The sequence below is a fragment of the Lepisma saccharinum genome, chromosome 19 (assembly GCF_977018435.1).
Source record: "Lepisma saccharinum chromosome 19, izLepSacc3.1, whole genome shotgun sequence".
Lineage (NCBI taxonomy): Eukaryota > Metazoa > Arthropoda > Insecta > Zygentoma > Lepismatidae > Lepisma > Lepisma saccharinum.
In genome coordinates, this window is record NC_139247.1 from 44,601,036 (window position 1) to 44,619,793 (window position 18,758).

Consider the following 18,758-nt stretch of genomic DNA (forward strand, 5'->3'; position numbering starts at 1 on the left):
CAGTAAAATTGCCAGAGTTACCTCTTCATCCTCTTGTTCATAAAAATTTCTTCGGACTTATTTTATTCTCTTAAATTAGAGACTTAAGACGGGATACAAATGGGAAGGAAATTACATAACTCCACACACCAGATGGGGAACTGCAGACCAAATGTCTGCAATTTCCTGATAGTTTCGGAATTTCTGCGATAAGAAACTGCATTGAGACTGTCAAATCAGTTATTTTTCCCCCTCGAGTCATCTTAAAGATATTTGATTTTTAAAAACACAGTGACACAAGATGAGAAAAGTATCAATACTAGCGTGACTTTGTGACTACATACACACAACTTTGTCGGGTCCAGCACCCACTGCTCCCCAACAAGCTTCCGGCCAGCAGTGTCCTGGATTTTCACTTACAAAATAAAGCACCCCTAATCATACCAAAAGTTGATCCATCCGTACCCCCCCCCCCCCCCCACGTGAACTATGTTATGCCCATGTGCATAACAATATCCCATACTGAAATGGTACGATATATATTGAATTTTGTACTGCGAAAAAGCCGCCTCATCTCGTTACCCCGAATGCATTAATTGGTTGGTTCACAACTTCACCACTAAGGATCCTGTCGAGACGAGACATGGCTGCCTTGGTCTTGTTCTGGTTGAGAGTTGTAAATGTCTGTCTCCTGTTTATTTGTAAATGTCTCATTGACAGTCTCGTCTCAATTTATAAACATCCGTCTCGGTTTGGGAGGGCAATTCTTGTTCTCGTCTCAAGTCTCGAAAAATATAGAATTAACAACATATGCAAAGACTTATCATTACAAATACAAAAACTTTCTTAATATATATATTTTTTTACTCCTCGTTTTAACGGCACGAGCCCTCGAAAACTGAATATTATCCTGCTTATATATGCAAACCAAACCGCAGGTTCAGAATTTCCAGGAATGAACTGGCGTTGTAATTATTATACACAAAATTCATGATGTATCTGAGGAATTCACATGTTCCAGGTTTGACTCTCGACCTGGGCATGACTGTTACCTTGTGAGTGACATTTCATTGAACTGGAAATTGTTACATGGGAGGATGTTTGCTCGAGACTTTGGGGACACATATTGTTAATGTTAGTGTTGCTCAGGAGATGAGACAGTTTCCGTCTCGTCTCATAAAAGGAGATGGGACAAGAACTAGTAAATGTTTTCGAAATGAGATGGGACAGAAGAAAAAGTTCGTCTCCTATCGTGCCAGGTTGGGTGATACTTAGATTATGCTTGTTGGTGGTGGTGGTAGTGAGTGTGTGTGTGGAGGGGTGTCCTCCTGCACCCCGACTTTGAATACTGCTTGCTTAGTCATTCATCTTCACCTAGCAATTAGCCAAAAGTGGGAAGAAATGTGATGTTAGAGAAGATACATACTAAATTAACCATGCATTCTCATCATTGCAGTTAAACAAAGTGATGGAAAAGTAGGCTAAATACAAAAATTTGCAATATATATATTAACTGAAGAAAAATCATTTACTGAAGGAAATTTAAAAACTCCCCGTACCTTTTTATACCGTATCACCTCTTATATTGCAGAAATTGGCGTGTAAACCACAGTGTTCTAAACATATTATCTTAAAATTTGAAAAGAAAATATTATGATGAAAATAATTGTAATTCCAGAAAGGCATTCCTATAACATTACGTTCTTGCCAGTCAGAAGCAACCTATGTATTAGCAATGAACAAGCCTTTTCACGTGTTCAGCCATTGACATGTTACAAGTTTTGCTTTGCCACCCTAATGGGAAAACCCTCTACCGTGTGGCTGAATTATAGTAAATACTGCTATACTGCTAGGGCATAATTCATCTCCAAGAAATGGAGCACAGATTTTTGCACTGGAAGTTACAAGATACTTGTTTTACACAGTAACAAGTGACCTTGCTGTCGCTTCCGCTGCTCATGCTAAGTTGATGGGACGAGCAGAAGACATGCCTGCACACATTTCTAAGTGATGACGCCAGAGGACCTCCTGTCTGTGGAGCGGACGTTTTCAAATACGTGACGTAGGAGGTGAATTTCAGCGGTGTTTGAAGGCGTGTTTCTCGAGAACCAAAAGAAATATCGCCGAGATATTTTGCTCATCTCGTGTTTGTATCATTATCTGTAAAATGAATGGATTTAAAACGTTTTTCATGTCAAAGTGGAAATGTACATTATACATACGTAATTTGTGTGTCCTACCATTTTCACAAGTATCACAAACTTTTACGTGTATACATTATTCCATCTCCATTATTTGAAGTAATATAGTCTTGCTCGTAACTATCATGCAACGTGGTTCAATAACATGTCGCACAGCACACTTATTCACTGCATGTCGATTTCCAGGGCACGATATATCTGTAGACAAAAGGAGAAGTAGTTGATGTGACTTCCGGGTAAACATGAAGCTGTGTGAGTGAGACACTTCAGCCGGCGAAAGCAGCATCATAGTGAGCAGTGTTTCCCTCTAGCGGAGGAAACCATAACTACGTCAAATACTTTGCAACTGACATGCACCGCGTTTGAATGCTGAGGCGGATCAATGATTGTAGCATATTTTCACGAGTAAATAGAGCGTTCAGAAAATACACTACAAGAGAGATATGAAAAAGAAGTGTATACACTTTTGTGTTTATAAACTTGGTTGCTACAACTGTGAAAGATCTACTGTGAGATATGTCACAACAGTACAGACATAACAATTCTCAGTGTTCTCAGAATCAATGTTGAGGCACTTCTGAACTTACTGATTTACTGCATCAACTAGGTTGATTTAGGTATCTACTGCAATGGCTACATATGCCTGTTCAGTGTGTTCCTGTTGCTCCACCAATAGAGCTGGTTTTTCTGTGATATTTTATATTAGTAAAGATTAAGAGATATTAAATTAAGTTATTCCTAAGAGTTGCTATTGATCTTATCCATTGACTTGGCGAAGTCTCACTGTAACAACATTTTATTTGACTGTTCTTGGGGTTTCATGATAGCTAGACAGATGAGTGAAGAACACTTGTGTAATCATTTACTAATTTTGCATCAACTACCCACATAAGTATGTTATATACCAATCCTAAATAATCTTAATAATCCTACCTGTGTATATCTTGAAACCTCAAACAGTAAGCTTAAGCTTACATGTGAAAATTCACCCAGTTAGTGCCATTTACCTAACTGAAGTATTTAAGGGTTGAACTTTTGACTTTACCAGCACTGGGTAAATAGGGTAAAATATTAATTTCCACAAATGGGAAAGGGTATTTTTCACATTACATTCAACTCATATCAGTACACAGGAACTTTCTTCTGCATCCATGTAAACTAATTACTTGTAGGTCGAAATCCGTGGTTTATTGGATGGTACAATGCATAGATATGATTTCAAATACTTTGTTGCAGTTTATTTTGCAACAACAATCCCTTATTTCTTTATTTCTTGTTCTAGGGGCTTAGTGGAATCAATGTACATGGAGAAATCTACACTCGCAATTGATTACCTTCAAGGTGGTACCAGTGCTAAGTCACACTCTTGCAGAGGTTCCAATAAAGCATGGTCACCATTCCAATGCGACATATGTGAAAAGTCTTTCATGAGAAAATCAAGTCTTATGGACCATATACGGTGTCATTTGGGTGGGAAATTATATCAGTGCGACATATGTAGGAAGTCTTTCGCATGCAAAAGATCTCTGAACTTCCACGTGCAGCATCATTCAGATGAAGAATCATTCAAGTGTGAAATATGCAAAAAAAAATTCAAGCAGAAATATTACCTTATAACCCACATTCGGCAACATATGGGTGAATATTACCAGTGTAACATTTGTAAAACATCCTTCAAGCACAAAATAAGCCTTAATGTCCACATGCTACGTCATACTGGTGAAAAACCATTTCAATGTGAGATGTGTGAAAAGTTCTTCAGGCATAAGAAAGTTCTGAGTATTCACATGCAATGCCATGCTGGTAATAATCAATTTCAGTGTGACATATGCAAAAAATATTTCAAACGTAAATCTGGCCTTAACCTCCACTTGTGTCATACTGGTAAAAACCCATTCCAGTGTGATACATGTAAAAGGTCTTTCATGAAACAATATGACCTTAACAGGCACCTGCTGTGTCATACGGATGAAAGACCATACCAATGTGACGCATGTAAAAGATCTTTCAAGCATAAAACAAGCCTTTACGACCATGTGCGGGGTCATAGTGATGAAAAACCATTTCAGTGTGACATATGTAAAGTGTCTTTCACACGGAAAACAAACCTTAAGTTTCACATTCGGTGTCATACTGGTGAAAAACCATACCAATGTGACGTCTGTAAGAAATATTTTAGGTACAAATCATCCCTTTATTTCCACATGCGGTGTCATACTGGTGAAAAAAATATGCAAGTGTGACATATGTGAAAAGTTTTTTTAGAGACAAATCAAGCCTTAACAAACATGTACGGGGTCATGCAGATGAAATACCATTCCAGTGTGACATATGTAAAGAGACTTTCAAGGAGAGAACATACCTTACAACCCACGTGGAGAGACATGTTGAAAAATCATTCTAGATTGACATAGAAAGTCATTCAAGCAGAAACAGTTCAACTTCCACAGGCAGTGCAACACAGTTGAGAAATCATTCTCATTTAACATGACGTTTTTCAAACAGAGATCAAATAATAACTTCAACGTACAGTATCTTCAGGTAAGAAATTTTGTAACAAGTAATTCACACAGTTTAGCTATGTCAAAACACATGTAAGTCAAATTCATTATCAAGGAGAAAATTTATCTATCCGAATCTCACCTTAGATGACATATACAAGTTCACACTAATCAAACCTTAACAAATACCTGCATTGTCATGTGAGTGAAAGACCATACCAGTGTGGCACGTGTAAGAAGTTTTTGAAGCAGAGATCATACCTTAGAATCCACATGCAGTGTCGTACTGGTGACAAACCATTTCAGTGTGACAATAGTAAAAAGTTTTTCAGGCTGAAAGCACACCGTAACAATCACATGCGGTGTCATGTAGATGAAAGACCTTTCCAATGTAACATATGTAAAAAGACTTTCAAGTTGAAATTCTAACTCAAGAACAATATGTGATGTCATGTGGCTGAAAATGCATACCAGTGTGACATTTGAAAAACGTTTTTGAAGCTAATACTAGCTCTTTATATCCACATGCATTGCCATACTGGTAAAAATCAATTTCATTGTGACATGTAAAATATATTTCTAGTATAAATCGATCTTTTACCGTCACTTGCAGCGTCATACTGGTGAAAATCCATACCAATGTGACATATATAAAAAGTATTTTAGCGACAAAGCACCCTTTGACATCCATGTGCGATGTCATACTGGTGAAAAACCATACAAGTGTGACATATCTAAGAAGTCTTGCAGCGACAGATCATCCCTAAACAAGCACCTGCAGTGTCATGCGGATGCCCACGTCAAACCTCATGTTGTGAAAAAATGTCTAGTTCGACATACATACAAAGCCATTCAAGTAGAATGCAATACCATACGGTTGAGAAATCATTACAGTTTTTCAAGGAGAGATGAAGTATCAACTTTCATGTGTAATGTCCTCGTGTGAGAAGCCATGCTCTTGCAAATATTGTAACAAGCAATTCACAAAGTTTGCCTATGTCAAAACATGTAAGTCAAGTTCATTATCAAGGAGAAAAAAGTATCTCTGCGAAAATCACCTTTGAAAAAATCTAATTTAAGCGACTTTTACAAGTTCATACAAATTCAGAGAGAAAGATAGTCATGTTGCCACTACAATATATTCTTGCAGCTAGTGTGGTGGATGTGTTTGAGAAATTCTGAAATTCATCAACATGAAGGAGTTAATGCTGATAGCAAGGATGATTTTCAGTGTTATACATGTGGAAAATAATACACTTTGAAATTTATTTAAAGCCTTTTGCTGCCAGAAACCAGAAATTTGCCCACCGATACCACTGTTTTTTAGTTTCTAGAACCAAGGCCAAGAACAACGTTTGTCCTTTTGAAAAGTATGTTCACCCTCCTTGTGGCAGATGATTGACAAGATCAAAGGCATGTGCAAAGTGAAAACTGTGAGCACACTTCTGGATGGCATGTAAATATCTGGTAAATACTGTGTGGAAATAAAAGAAATCATTCATTTCTATTGCTGCTTGCAAACTCATGGGGTAAGAAAGATGGGCATTTTTGAAACCAGCATTAGTACCAGGCTGAACGTTTCCAGGCCAGATGATTGAGGTGTTCTTGGGAAAGACTGGTGAAGGTCGCTGTTGATTGTGTTTTGTTTTATCTGTATTCAAGCAAGGAGGGAGGGTTGTGGATTGGTATCGGCCAATATGCAGCAACAGCAACTTGTGCTTATTGAAAATGACAGAGTGATTTACAGCATAGCATAAAGACATGTTGTAATAACTGTATTTGATAATATTTTTACGTCGCTTATCTCCTCTCCAGGTTAATCCAAACGACAAGAATCAAAAGTGTATACATGAAACTGAAGACAAAGACACAATCCACTGATTCTTTTTTTTTAATGTAACAGCAACATGTTAAAAAGTCATGGAACATTTAAAAACATCTTTCTTTGCATCCTCTGTGTTTAGAGAGAAGTTCACCAAAAAAAATAACAAATGTCGCAAGACATTTTAAAATGTTATAATGCTGCATGTGAATAATTAAGGGAATGGGATGTAACATGGTATGACACTGTAACTAGCCTTTGTTATGTGGTGCAACCCAAACATTAAAGATTTATATCATGAAAACTGTACAAGATATTTACACTGGTGTTTCTACATTATAAAGCCTCATCCATTGAGATATTTTTCACTGCTTAACATTATCATTTCACTCCATTCAGAAAATTATATTAATTAATAACTGGCAGAAGGTAGCATTAAAAATTTTCCAGAAAGTCACTTTTCGATGACAATAATGTATAAAATTATCGAAAGGTCATAATTTGATGTCTGACGAATGATGCCATATCAATCTGCCATTTGCAACCAATATAGGTCATGTGCAGCATTTGATGGATTTGTGACTGGCGATTATATCGGTTGAGTGAAAAAGTGCAATTTTAGGGACATATCACCTTATCTGGCAACATTAGCAGGTGGACATTTGGTCAGTGGACATAAGCACATGTTCCTAAATATTGGCCATACATTTATGTGAAAATCTAAATCATGATTTTACAGAAATTGGACCCTTGAGAGGATCTTATGGTACCCCTGGCTTCACCCATGTCCCATGGCCGGTTGAGGATGTCGACCGCTTAATTAGCACCACGTAACGGTATTTAACATGCCAAACATTTTTCAGTTCTGTTTATTCATTAATATTCATATTATTGTATGGCATAATCGAATAACAAAAATACCGTTAGTTTAGATATTTAAAAAAAGCATTTTTTTAATTAAAGTTTTTCCCCTTAAGTGAAGATTTTCAATGTTATTGAAATCGGACAATGCTATCAGACGTAAGAACCCAAGTTATTTGAAATTTTCAGGAAATCATGACAAAATAGCATCATAGAGGGGGGGGGGGGCTAGCAAAAGTTTCTCTACCCTTTCGTAAAGAAAGCGCGAACACACAAGTGTACTCACGACATATAATTTTGGTACTATTCTCAAAAGGTGGTATGCAAGGGTTATTAAAGTGTTTCCTTTTACTAACACTCAACGTGACGTAGACCAAACAAAAGCATTCGCTGAAAAGTATGTTCTTATTTACACAAGCAAGTAGGGACGCAAGTGCCACGTACAACACTGAAGTTGATGTTATTGTCGTGGCTTGTGTCACAAGTTTTAATACCATTTAGAATATTACAACTAAACATGCAAGTTAAGCCCAGCACCAACTACCTGATCGATGCAGGAGTTTTCATTTTGTTTTCAAGAACGGTCTCGTTTTTCAATTAACAAGATGCCCGTTTTATTCATGTGTTCAATTAAACATACAATTATTAACAAGGTTTTTGACAAACTTAACACGAAGAAGTCTATAGACTCATTTTTCAGATTTTTATAAATAACAATAGTTCAATATCTTTGTACTCTATTTTTAGTTAAACTTTTCACAAGAAACTAACACTTGGTATAGCGGACTCAATTTATTTACAACGTCCACAGACAATCAAAATGTACAATAAAGCTTCAACCTGTTTACCAGGCAAGTAGACTAGAACATTAATATTGTTAGTGCCGTTCGCTTAAAAAACCTAAGCATGCCTTGAGATTTCTATAAATACTTTAATGTTTCTCATAAACACCCTTACTGCTACGTACTCATTAATGCTACTAGAAGGACAGGGAGTAATCGATTGGTATTTCAGTACAAGGATAGTTTGCCTAACGCAAGAATTGAAATTTTACGCGCTTCAACCGTGTTGAAGTTGCATTGCATTTTTAGGTGATTTTTCCGCGAGTTTGTAAGATTTGATTAGATCACATCTTTGAACATTTTGCTTCACTTTACGATTTATAGAAGTTTTTAAATAAACTTGTTTGGCTTTTGAATGTGCGTAGCGTTAACATAAAAGATATAATGTGCACATGTTGCATGACTTGACACTTAGTAACAGTTTACAGTTCATGGGAACAAAGCTATGTAAAGTTTCGTGCACGTTTTAACTTTCAATTTTAAACAGTTCAAGATTTCTCCAATCGTTAAGAGAAATGTGCACTCGAAGAAAAGGGCACATGACATTGCTCAATAAGTCAAAATTCACTCACTGCACGGTTCACAAATTTTTCAAAATACTACGTATTTTTAACGTACATGTTTCTTTGCGTTGCTGTAGTTTATGCACAACATGTTACCTGTCTTGGAAGGGACTACGTATTGCCACTATAATTTTTTAATGGATGTGCAGGTTGCTATAATTGCAAATTGCGAACTAATCTGTAGTCACGATGCATTGCATGACTTCCTTGTCGATTGCAGGTACGCAGATAGCAGCAGAGCTCCGAACAGCTTGCACAACGTTCCCAGTCGCTGAATCTAGGTCAATGGTACTTAAAATGGTACTTTTTCACTTAACCGCCTGTCATAAATCCATCAAATGCTGCACATGATTAATATTGGTCGCAAGTGACAGATAGATATGGCATGGCATCAGTCATCACACGTCAAATTATGACCTTTCGATAGTTTCATGTACATTATTGTCATCGAAAAGTGGCTTTCTGGAAAAATTTTCATGCTACCTTTCGCCAGTTATTAATTTATATATTTTTCTGAATGAAGTGAAATGATAATGTCAAACATTGCAGAATATCTCAATGGATAATGCAGAAACCCGGATGTAAATATCTCGTATGGTTTTCATGATATAAATTTTCAAAGTTTAGGTTGCAAGATTTTTGAAACACACTAGAAATTTATCGGTATCGTCATTGGTATCTGTAGGTATCGGTGAGAGTAAAGGCATCGTTATCGGTATTGGTTCAAAGTGAGATGTAACGTTTTTAATATCCACATATTATAAACATTACATAAACTGAAAATTTGACGTAAACATCCATAGTTCAATTTTCGGCCATCAGAGGCCGTTGTCCTCGATAGCTCTACCGGTGCTGCCTCTAGCGGCAGACTCGGTACAAGCGGGCTGTGCGTAAAACCTCAGCAGTGCTTCAGAGTCGCTTCTATCGACTGGAACGGAACGGCAACAACCCTTTGGCTCTACTTGGCCGGCGAGAGGCGTACCTAGCATGCTGCCTTGGTGGACGGAAGCCTTCCTTGTGTGTCACTCATGAAATGGGCCACTACTAAGAGAATAAGGACAATAATCGGAGTGCTGCATTACATGGCTATAGAGGATGAACACTGTTGGTTTAGGTACGTAAAACTCTCTGCTGTGCTATAGGGACTTAATAACATCGTGCCAACGTTCCAAGTCGCCCCCTCCCCCTTTGCCCTTTTTATCACGCATAAGGTGCCATTCAAAAAAAAAACTTTTTTTTTGTACTCTTATTCCCCCCCCCCTTTGTTTGTGTCGCCCTTTTTTGGGTGCAGTGAATGTACTAAGTGAACTCAGAAAAACTATTGACCAAATTAGCGAGAACTGAATTGCATAACTTTAGCTTGACCATGGATTCAAAATACTATTTTGGTCGCTAAAGATTTATTGTGGATGTCAATGATCTCTTAACAATTGTGTACTCCCCTTTTGAGTGGACGAACGTATTAATTGCATTTCGTCGATCTTGTAACGTAATTCTTCAACCCACGTTTGACGTTTTGGTCTGATTGCCCAAGGCTCGTGGTTAAAGTTCATTGCTTACAAAAAGAAAATCTACGAACCTTCCACCCCTCCTTTAGTCAATTCGGGACCATTGTTCCATTTACACCTTTCCATTTTTAAACGGTAGCATTAAAAGTCGGGAGAATTGGGATAATATTAATGAATGGGAAAAACGATTATCATAAAGTAAATTAGCGTGACAATATAAATGAAGACTTGCAGTGTATTTAACACGTCTGGAAGATAGTTGAAAGGTATTGTCTAATTGTCTAATGCATATTGTTTAATTGGATCAGGTTAAAGACACGTACCCGTACTTGTTACGTATTGTTAATGGTGTTTGATTAACTGATATGAATTTAAATATACACGCAGGACGTGTTAGGAATTTTTGACGTGGACGCACGTCGTCCTTGTGAACTTGCAATTTGACTTATACCAACCTTGTTAATTCTGTACTCTTTTACGAGTTGCTTGTTGTTTACGAAATACATATATGTTAATTGAGTAATGCATTTTGTTGTTGATAATTGACAAACATAAGTTGTAGTTTTACCTTACCTATAAACTATAGTAAGTAAGTCAATATATATATATGAAATACACGTTACGAGGCAATTATAATTTGAAGCCAAATGTACCATTTTGATAATCGTAGACATATACGATAAGGAGGGTGAATAAGATACGGATTTACGAGGACAAACTAACGCAATGAAGAAGGCACGGCGTGTTATTCATTGCTGGACCCTTTGACTTTACATGTACATTTACATATATTGGCGTGTGCATTTTCTTACAGGGCTTCGTCTTGCACTTCTCGTCGATTTTGCCTGTTGACTCCTGCATTGTCGTGCGAGAAGTGCGACTCAAATTGTAATTTGTGATATATAGTGTGGGTATTCAATCTTATCGTGAAGTTGCGATTGCCGCGCAGCCGCTTCCAGATTAAATATCGCGTGCAATCACAACTTGACCCCACTATATCATTACAGAGACCACACCCAGGATAAAAAATTCCAAGTCTGTCACGCATGACAATTCTTGAAGGAAATTTACAACTGAGTTAGTAATGGATGATTGACACCCCTCTGGATGTATTTAATTCTTTTAGACATTTTTGGTGATATTAGGTAGCTTGTAATATCTCAATGTAGTTGATTTTTTATCTTGATGTTAAAACCATGTTAGTGCCATTAGTCATTGTAAGAACATGGCACGATGTATCATTTAAATTTTTGTGAAATGTTTGCAATTTTAAATCATATTAATTGATTCGATAAACTTTTTACAAAAAATTATCAATTTACTTTCGCTTTACCTAATGGTGCATCATGGACATTGCTTGTGTCCTGAGATGGAGGAGGTAAGTCTTTTTTAAAATGTGCTATAGAAACAACCTAGATTATAAGAATAAAGTTTTGCATGCATCTGATGATACTGAAGATGTCTCTTAATATTCGCCCCGGGTACATGATGGGAAGCGAAATGAAACCAAATCTCATTGAGAAATAAACGTTCCAAAGTAAACTGTCTGTTCCTGGTTTAACATTTAATTGTTTCTGTTCTGGATGTTGAATATCAAGTATTTCCTTCACTGGTAGAAAAATTCATCTTAAGGCCGAATCACACGGAACTGGATGCCCAGTTGTTGGCGCTGAACTGGCTATCTGCCCAGATGTGATGGCTGCCTGGCTGGCTGCTTGACTGGTTTGGAGGAATAGGACATGTTCTAATTGCTACTGGCTTTCCTTGACTGGATTCTGTGGAACAGCCAATCAGAGCAAAGTTTGGTCATGTGAAGATAATCTATGAGTTTGCAAAGGGAGTTTTTTGTCTGTGGTTTCCGACTGTTGGCTGTTTTTGTTAGTTTCTTGATAAAAAACAAAACAAAAAAAAACAAAGAGATGACGTGCAGTGCATTCGTGTTCAGTTCATTAATAATTAGGTATTAATGCAAAGCAATGAGATGTGTACGTGACAAATATGATTAGCCGAAAATGAAAATCCTTATTATTACAAGTGCAATAAATTAAATGTTTGATTTTTTTTAATGAATGAATCCTGTGAATCTCATGTATGAATATGCATACCCAAGTTAATTAAAAAGCTTGTTCGGTATGCATTGATTACCATATTTTTTCGAGCCAATCTCTAGTCCATACTTTTCCTTTTTAATTTTTAATAAAAGCACGAAGTAGTAATTCTCCTACCCTACAACATTCTTCAAATTGCTCGTCCATCTTTACAGAGATTGTCTGCTCTGTGCAATGTCTTATGGGAACAAAAGACTATTGACAAGTACGGTGTAACAAGTATCATGATAGGTGGAAACTAGCATATGGGTAGCCAGTCCAGCACCAACTAGGGCATTCCTACTGGATATCCAGTTCCGTGTGATTCAGGTTTTAGGGGATATTGCCTTTGTGGATCACAGCTGAAGTGTATTGGTGTGGCAGCAGTACCTGATACGTTACTGCCATGAGTCCAGTATGAAGTGAGATGGATCACATTGAATATTCACAAATTGTCTTTTCATCACCAAACTAAAAATCGTTTAATGGAATCATTTCGTTTTTGCAAGAATTAATCTCTTTGCACATATTAAAATGGTACATGCATATTCCCAAGAGAACCACGTTTCCTTCAAGCACTTGCAGTGGTCATTTAATAATTGACCTGGAAACCTATGGTTACCTCTCTTTGACAGAAATGAACAGAGTGAAAGTGGAGACAACCTTCTGAATATGTGGACTTGGGGCAAAGGTAATTTCCAAAAGTGAAGACAAGATAGGTTGCTTATAGCTACTGGTGAGCACGTTTCAGCCATTGCCCCAAGTGAGGCTCATAAGATTAGTATGTCTTGATAAAGGATACCTTAAATTCTAGAGTATCTGCGACTCTGTGAAATGTCTAAAGCTAGAGGGAAACATGCTGGCATTTCTTCATAGGCAAAGAAAACACTTAGGTAAAGAAGTCATACCCTCATAGTACAATAAGAACCTGTTCTGGACTCCAGAATAAGGGAAATGAAAACTCGCTTCAAAACCAAATACCCGTTCTGATAACACTGTATTTGCTGACACAATAGCAATTTTTATTTTAAGTTTAATGACCAATAATTATAGAATGAAAATAATATAAGACCTCACACATACTATTCAGTCATCAATCAGCTCACTCATGAGGTACTTCATATTGTTCTCGAGCTCAGAACAGCAAAAATAAGCAAATATAATATTATAAATCAAGTACCATGCAATATTTTTCATTTAATATGTGTATGTTATTTTATCATGTACATTGTTTCAATAAATAAGATAAATTAAATTGCAGGGGAACCGTTAAATTCATGCAACTGACGTCCTAGTATATTTTAATGCATCAGGAAAATAAGCGCATACCCTCGAATGTATGCGTGTGGAGGTGGGCTTACTTCAGGATCCCTTCCCCTCTTTTATAATAAACAATCTCGGAGACTTAACCCTTGTCCGGGCATGCTATGTTTGTAACGTATTCGGGCAAGGAGTGACTGATAGACACTGCATTGTTTAAATGGATCTTTTCCTTCTATTGAAAGATTTTAAGTGTTCTTTCGCTGTGGAAACTGGGAGTAAATTATGCTTAACCTAATCGTTGTCACGTTAATAATTATTTTATCCATCATCGTTGTCATTCTTTTTGCAGCATTGGATATAAAATACAGTAAGGTATAATGCAGTAAGAAGAAATTGTTTAACTGCTCTCATGGAAGATGTATTCTTTCAAGATTCTTTGAATTTTAGCGTTAGTAATACTTTTAAGTGCTGGCTTGTTTAATACTATATATTTTTTATTCATTAAATATTTGTTAATACTTATTCAAGTAACATTACAACTTTTGTTTATATATCTTCGAATGAATATAATCCTGCAATAACTATATGCATGATTGACACATGAATATTAAAAAGGACACTTGTTGTTACTTGTGGTATGTTAAACTGTTTTACACATTTTGCACAGGCGAGTTGCTTCACTATGTTAATTGCACACAGACTGGTTACATTTGCTGCAACACTGGTACTGTGTACAACTTTTCCCATAAGGGTAGAAGTGACATCTCCTTTTATCAGAACCAGCAGGGTAGCTTGATGTCTGCTTTGAAAGAATTAAGCAAATTAGCTAATTTGATAAAAAAAATACAAATAAAAAGCACCAAACAAAATGTCAGGAATGCACAATTACATGCAAATTGTTCACTGTGTCTGACAGACATTGCTTGCCGGTTTATGTAAGTGACATGGAAAATATTTTTTTACGCCTGTCCTTCTTATTCAAATCAAATCAAATGGTGTGATAGACGAATAAAGAGACAGCCAAACAAAGTCAAAAATAGCATGGTTGCAGAAAGTACCATTTGGAGTATGTCATAAAAAATATAAGCTATAGTGTCTTATAGACACTTGTTGCCCGGATAAGGGTTAAAGATGAAATTGAAGGAAGGACTTCGAAGTTGATGCAGTTTGAATCCAGTTCCACTAATAAATAATTCCAGCAAATTCATAGTTAAAGAATGTTTAATGCATAGTCCCAGGATATGTTTTTTTTTTTTTTTTTTTTTTTTATCTTGGTTTGAAGTCCACTTTATGCACAGTTAGGCTAATCACAGGATGCACAGTGTAAACGTGAATTTGAACCACTTGTGCCTCCTTTGGTCATTGAACCAGGGACCTCTTGGCATATCTGTGGTTCTGGAGCTCCACAGCATAGTGCATTGTAGACTGTAGCTTGTTCCAGTTTTTTTCAACTCGAGGAGTTTCCTTCCTCAGATTTCAGCTCACGGAAAACTGAGAAAGACATTTTTAGGGTGAATGAAATTATTAAATATCATTTTGGTCAGTAATTTATTGTTATTATTGCTGACGTATCCCTGAAGATTTTGTATCGATTCACATTGAGATTTCAAATTTGTAAAGATGGATTGGGCCTCGCATTCTAATCTTGCCCAGTGCCTCGTGATATCTTGCTACGCCACTGCATATCGACTTAACTGTGAAAGAAGCAATTTTTTAATATTTTTTTTATCATACTACTACTATTACTTTATTTGAAGATTTTATCGAATTTTAGTTGTGGATCCCAAATATCATCAAGTAATTCAAAATCATCATCTTTTTTCAAAGATTTTTAATCACTTCTGTTGGATTGAATTTCGAAGATGGTGGCTTACAGCACTTGTGATAAAGAAAACTCGATAATGACTCTACATTGCCATTTTTGTTATTTAATTTCTTCCATTTTTCTTCTGCAATGAAATAAACTTCCCACGCATTGAAATCCATGTATCTCATTACTCCTTGCAAAACCTTTCTCTTTTTAATCATGTGCTTCTCTTTGATGATGTGACCTAACACACCTGTTTTTGGATCTTAAATTTTGTAATGTCTAAGTTATGTTCATGCCATCTTATTGCCATTTTTCTTGATGTTTGTCCTACATAATCTTTTGAACATGAACAAATGATATTACATGCTTATATTTGTGTGGATTCCACATCTGGCACTTATTTTATATTTATTAAATGTACATTCCAAATTTCTTGATGATTTAAAACCAATTTTAAAGTTAGATCTAATTTTTTTAAAAAAATTTATGTGAAATACTGTTGTGGAATGGAAGACAGATGCATTTCTTTGCAACAGGTTGCCTGTCCTTACCCACTTTTCTTGTAACTTTATTTTTAATTTGGTTTATTCTGTTAGTGTTAAAAATATTTTTCTTCGCTATCTTGAAAAGTTTTTCTTTGTCTTTCAAAATATCTTAATTATTTGAACATATTCTCAGCCCTCATGCTTGTTTCACATTTAAGTTGTTCTGTTCCAACAATGTAGCATTATTGTAAAAAAAAAAAAAAAAAAGGTAAAGTGTTCCCCTGTGCATATAGGGGGTGTGGGGGGTAATGCCCCACACTTTCTTGATCCGGTCGTGAGTGGGGGTGATGTGATCAGCACCACACCCCTGACTGCCTTTACCCCCCAGGGTTTCCCCCGGGTACCCATGTTATTCGATGCTGGGTGGACGCCGGGGCCGCTTCCAACGTTAGAAAAGTTCCCGGATTTGAACCGGCCAGGGATCGAACCCGGGACCTTTAGCATGGTAGTCAGACGCGTTACCGACTGAGCCACCGCGGCCACATGTAGCATTATTGACAATGAATCTTGTCATGTAGCATTATTGACAAGTTTCATTGTATAACTTCTTCTTTTTCTTACATTTATTTCATTGTAATAACTGTAATATTAATCAAACTTAAAATAAATATCTGATGAATGGAGTGTGTGTTCTCATGAAACGTTACAACGACGTTACAACAACAATTGTTTTCATATGCATGTAAGTAAATAAAGAACCCATGGTGCAACATCTCTTGAGGGCCAAGGTCTACCAACCAGTTATGGGGTGATGTGTGGTCAGGTCAGAACAACAAACCCCCAGTTGTTGTTGTAGGTTTGTATGACTGTGTTATGCTACTCATTCGGAGCTCCCCAATTTCCCCACCATTGTGTGTCACCATCGGTTCCATACACAGGCTGAAATCTCAGGAGAAAAGCTGTTATTCTTCTCCCCAGGAGACTTGAACCAGCACAAGTCCTGTATTTGGATTGCACAGTTGCAATGCAGGATGTTTATATGCTTGTGACAACCTTAAACTACAATAGAAATAATTCTACTTTGAATTTGTTACAGTTTTCATGTAACGACTTGTAAGAGGACTGATTGATTCAACTCAGTCTTAGTTTTAACAGGTATCGAGCCATTAAGTCCCAGTTGCATGCATTGGTTTCCTCCTTCAAACAACTCACAAAGCTACAGGAATAGTGCTAGACCATTTCTTCTGGTTTGTAGGGTACTCTAACCATCTCTCTCCTAATTTTCCTGTCTATTATATATTATCTGTGATGGTCATAGTTTGCTTCTGAGGTAAATGCCAATGAAAAAGTGAGAAACTTTATTGATGGTTTGGGCACATTTATTTTCTTCTAAATATTTCTGCCCGCTGTTCTATGTCACCTTTATTTCAATTCATTTTAAGGTTTTAGATCCACCTAATTTGGGTCATTTTTTTAAACATCGTTTTTGTGCATCATTAGCTTTAAATCCTGAATCAAGAAATCTGTTGCTATCATTTGTTCTCTGAGGTCAGTTCTTGGTCGTTGGATTTGTTGTTGAATTGTTGTTTTAAGTCCACTTTATGCACAGAAAGGCTAATCGGAACTGGACATGCAGTTTAAAGTGCGATCCAATCCACTTTGCCATGTACCTCCACGTAGTATCGAACCTGGAACGCCTTGATTACAAGTCAACAACATTACCACTATGCCACCTGGGCATATATGAGACCTCGAGGTCTCCTTGGATTCTTCTCCATGATGTCACCTAAATTCACATGAAATCTCTCCTCTAAGTTTCTTATGGCATCTTTAGTGACATTTATCACATGTTCTGCATTTACTTTCATACACATTTGCGTATTCCATCACTTCCCTTGACTCAATGTGTTCGTGCCCATGGGCATTGCCAGCAGTGATCAGAATGCTACATTTTATAAGTAGCTTCTCTACAGCTACAAGTACTCTTCCAAAATGTGGCTTTGTCACCGCTACAGCCACATTTGCTAAAAAGAAGCTCGCTACGCTAATCCTTTGGGCTACTTGCTACTTTGCTACTTTTCATAAAATTTTTTTAAAACAATCATATGTATATTCAAAGGAATCTCCTAGCATGATAGCTGCATTTACTGAAAAATAGATTCTATTAATTATTATGATGATTCCCGTTATTCGATAATTTTGGTACCAGTGTAACTTCAATTACTTAGAATAATGTACCTATGTACCTATTAATTCAAATTTGATATATGAGTATTGCAATTAGGGTGTTACCCAAATTAATGATTACAACTATGCACAAATAAAATTCGGTAGGATTATTTATGTTTATATATCAACATATTTTTCATGAGAATATTTCATTTTTAATAAACTGATTTTAAATCAGTATTTTGAATGAAAAATATATCTCACTGACTCTTTCAAGGACGATAATTGTCGTAAACATGATGGTTGGCACTATTGCTTTGTCACTGTAGTGGAAAATGGATTGCTTGTTTTTGCACTTCAAGTTGTGTTTTACGTAGTAATTAGTAACATTTTGCTGTATTTGCATGTATTTTATCTTCACTAATCAACTATTGTCATTTCTTTTCTTTGTAGAATCTTCAGTAACGTGTTTAGGATGGACATTAAGAAGCAACTTCCATATAATCAAAATGGCTTCATATTTATGTGAACTCTTTTTGCATTGGTACAACTTACTAGTCACAACATCAATAACAAAAGTTTGTCAGAGTGCTTGGATGGAAGCAGGGAATAAAGGCAGATTTATCAAAAGATACTGAATGATAGTGAAACTTGAAATAGTATACTT

General features: G+C 36.5%; 1 protein-coding gene across 4 annotated transcripts in view; it reads left to right on the forward strand.

The window, feature by feature from the left end:
• LOC146002845 (uncharacterized) overlaps nt 1-18,655 on the forward strand; it is a 38,137-nt gene extending 19,482 nt beyond the window's left edge. For 2 of the 4 annotated variants that reach the window (XM_083140825.1, XM_083140824.1), the window contains exon 4: nt 3,463-6,802. In XM_083140825.1, the coding sequence (XP_082996951.1) occupies nt 3,463-4,423 (961 nt within the window). In that variant the 3' untranslated portion in view covers nt 4,424-6,802. Of the gene's footprint in view, nt 1-3,462; nt 6,803-18,544 lie in introns of those variants that run through there. The other 2 variants (XR_014443762.1, XM_083140826.1) reach the window with 2 other exon arrangements.
• Nucleotides 18,656-18,758: the final 103 nt, after the last annotated feature.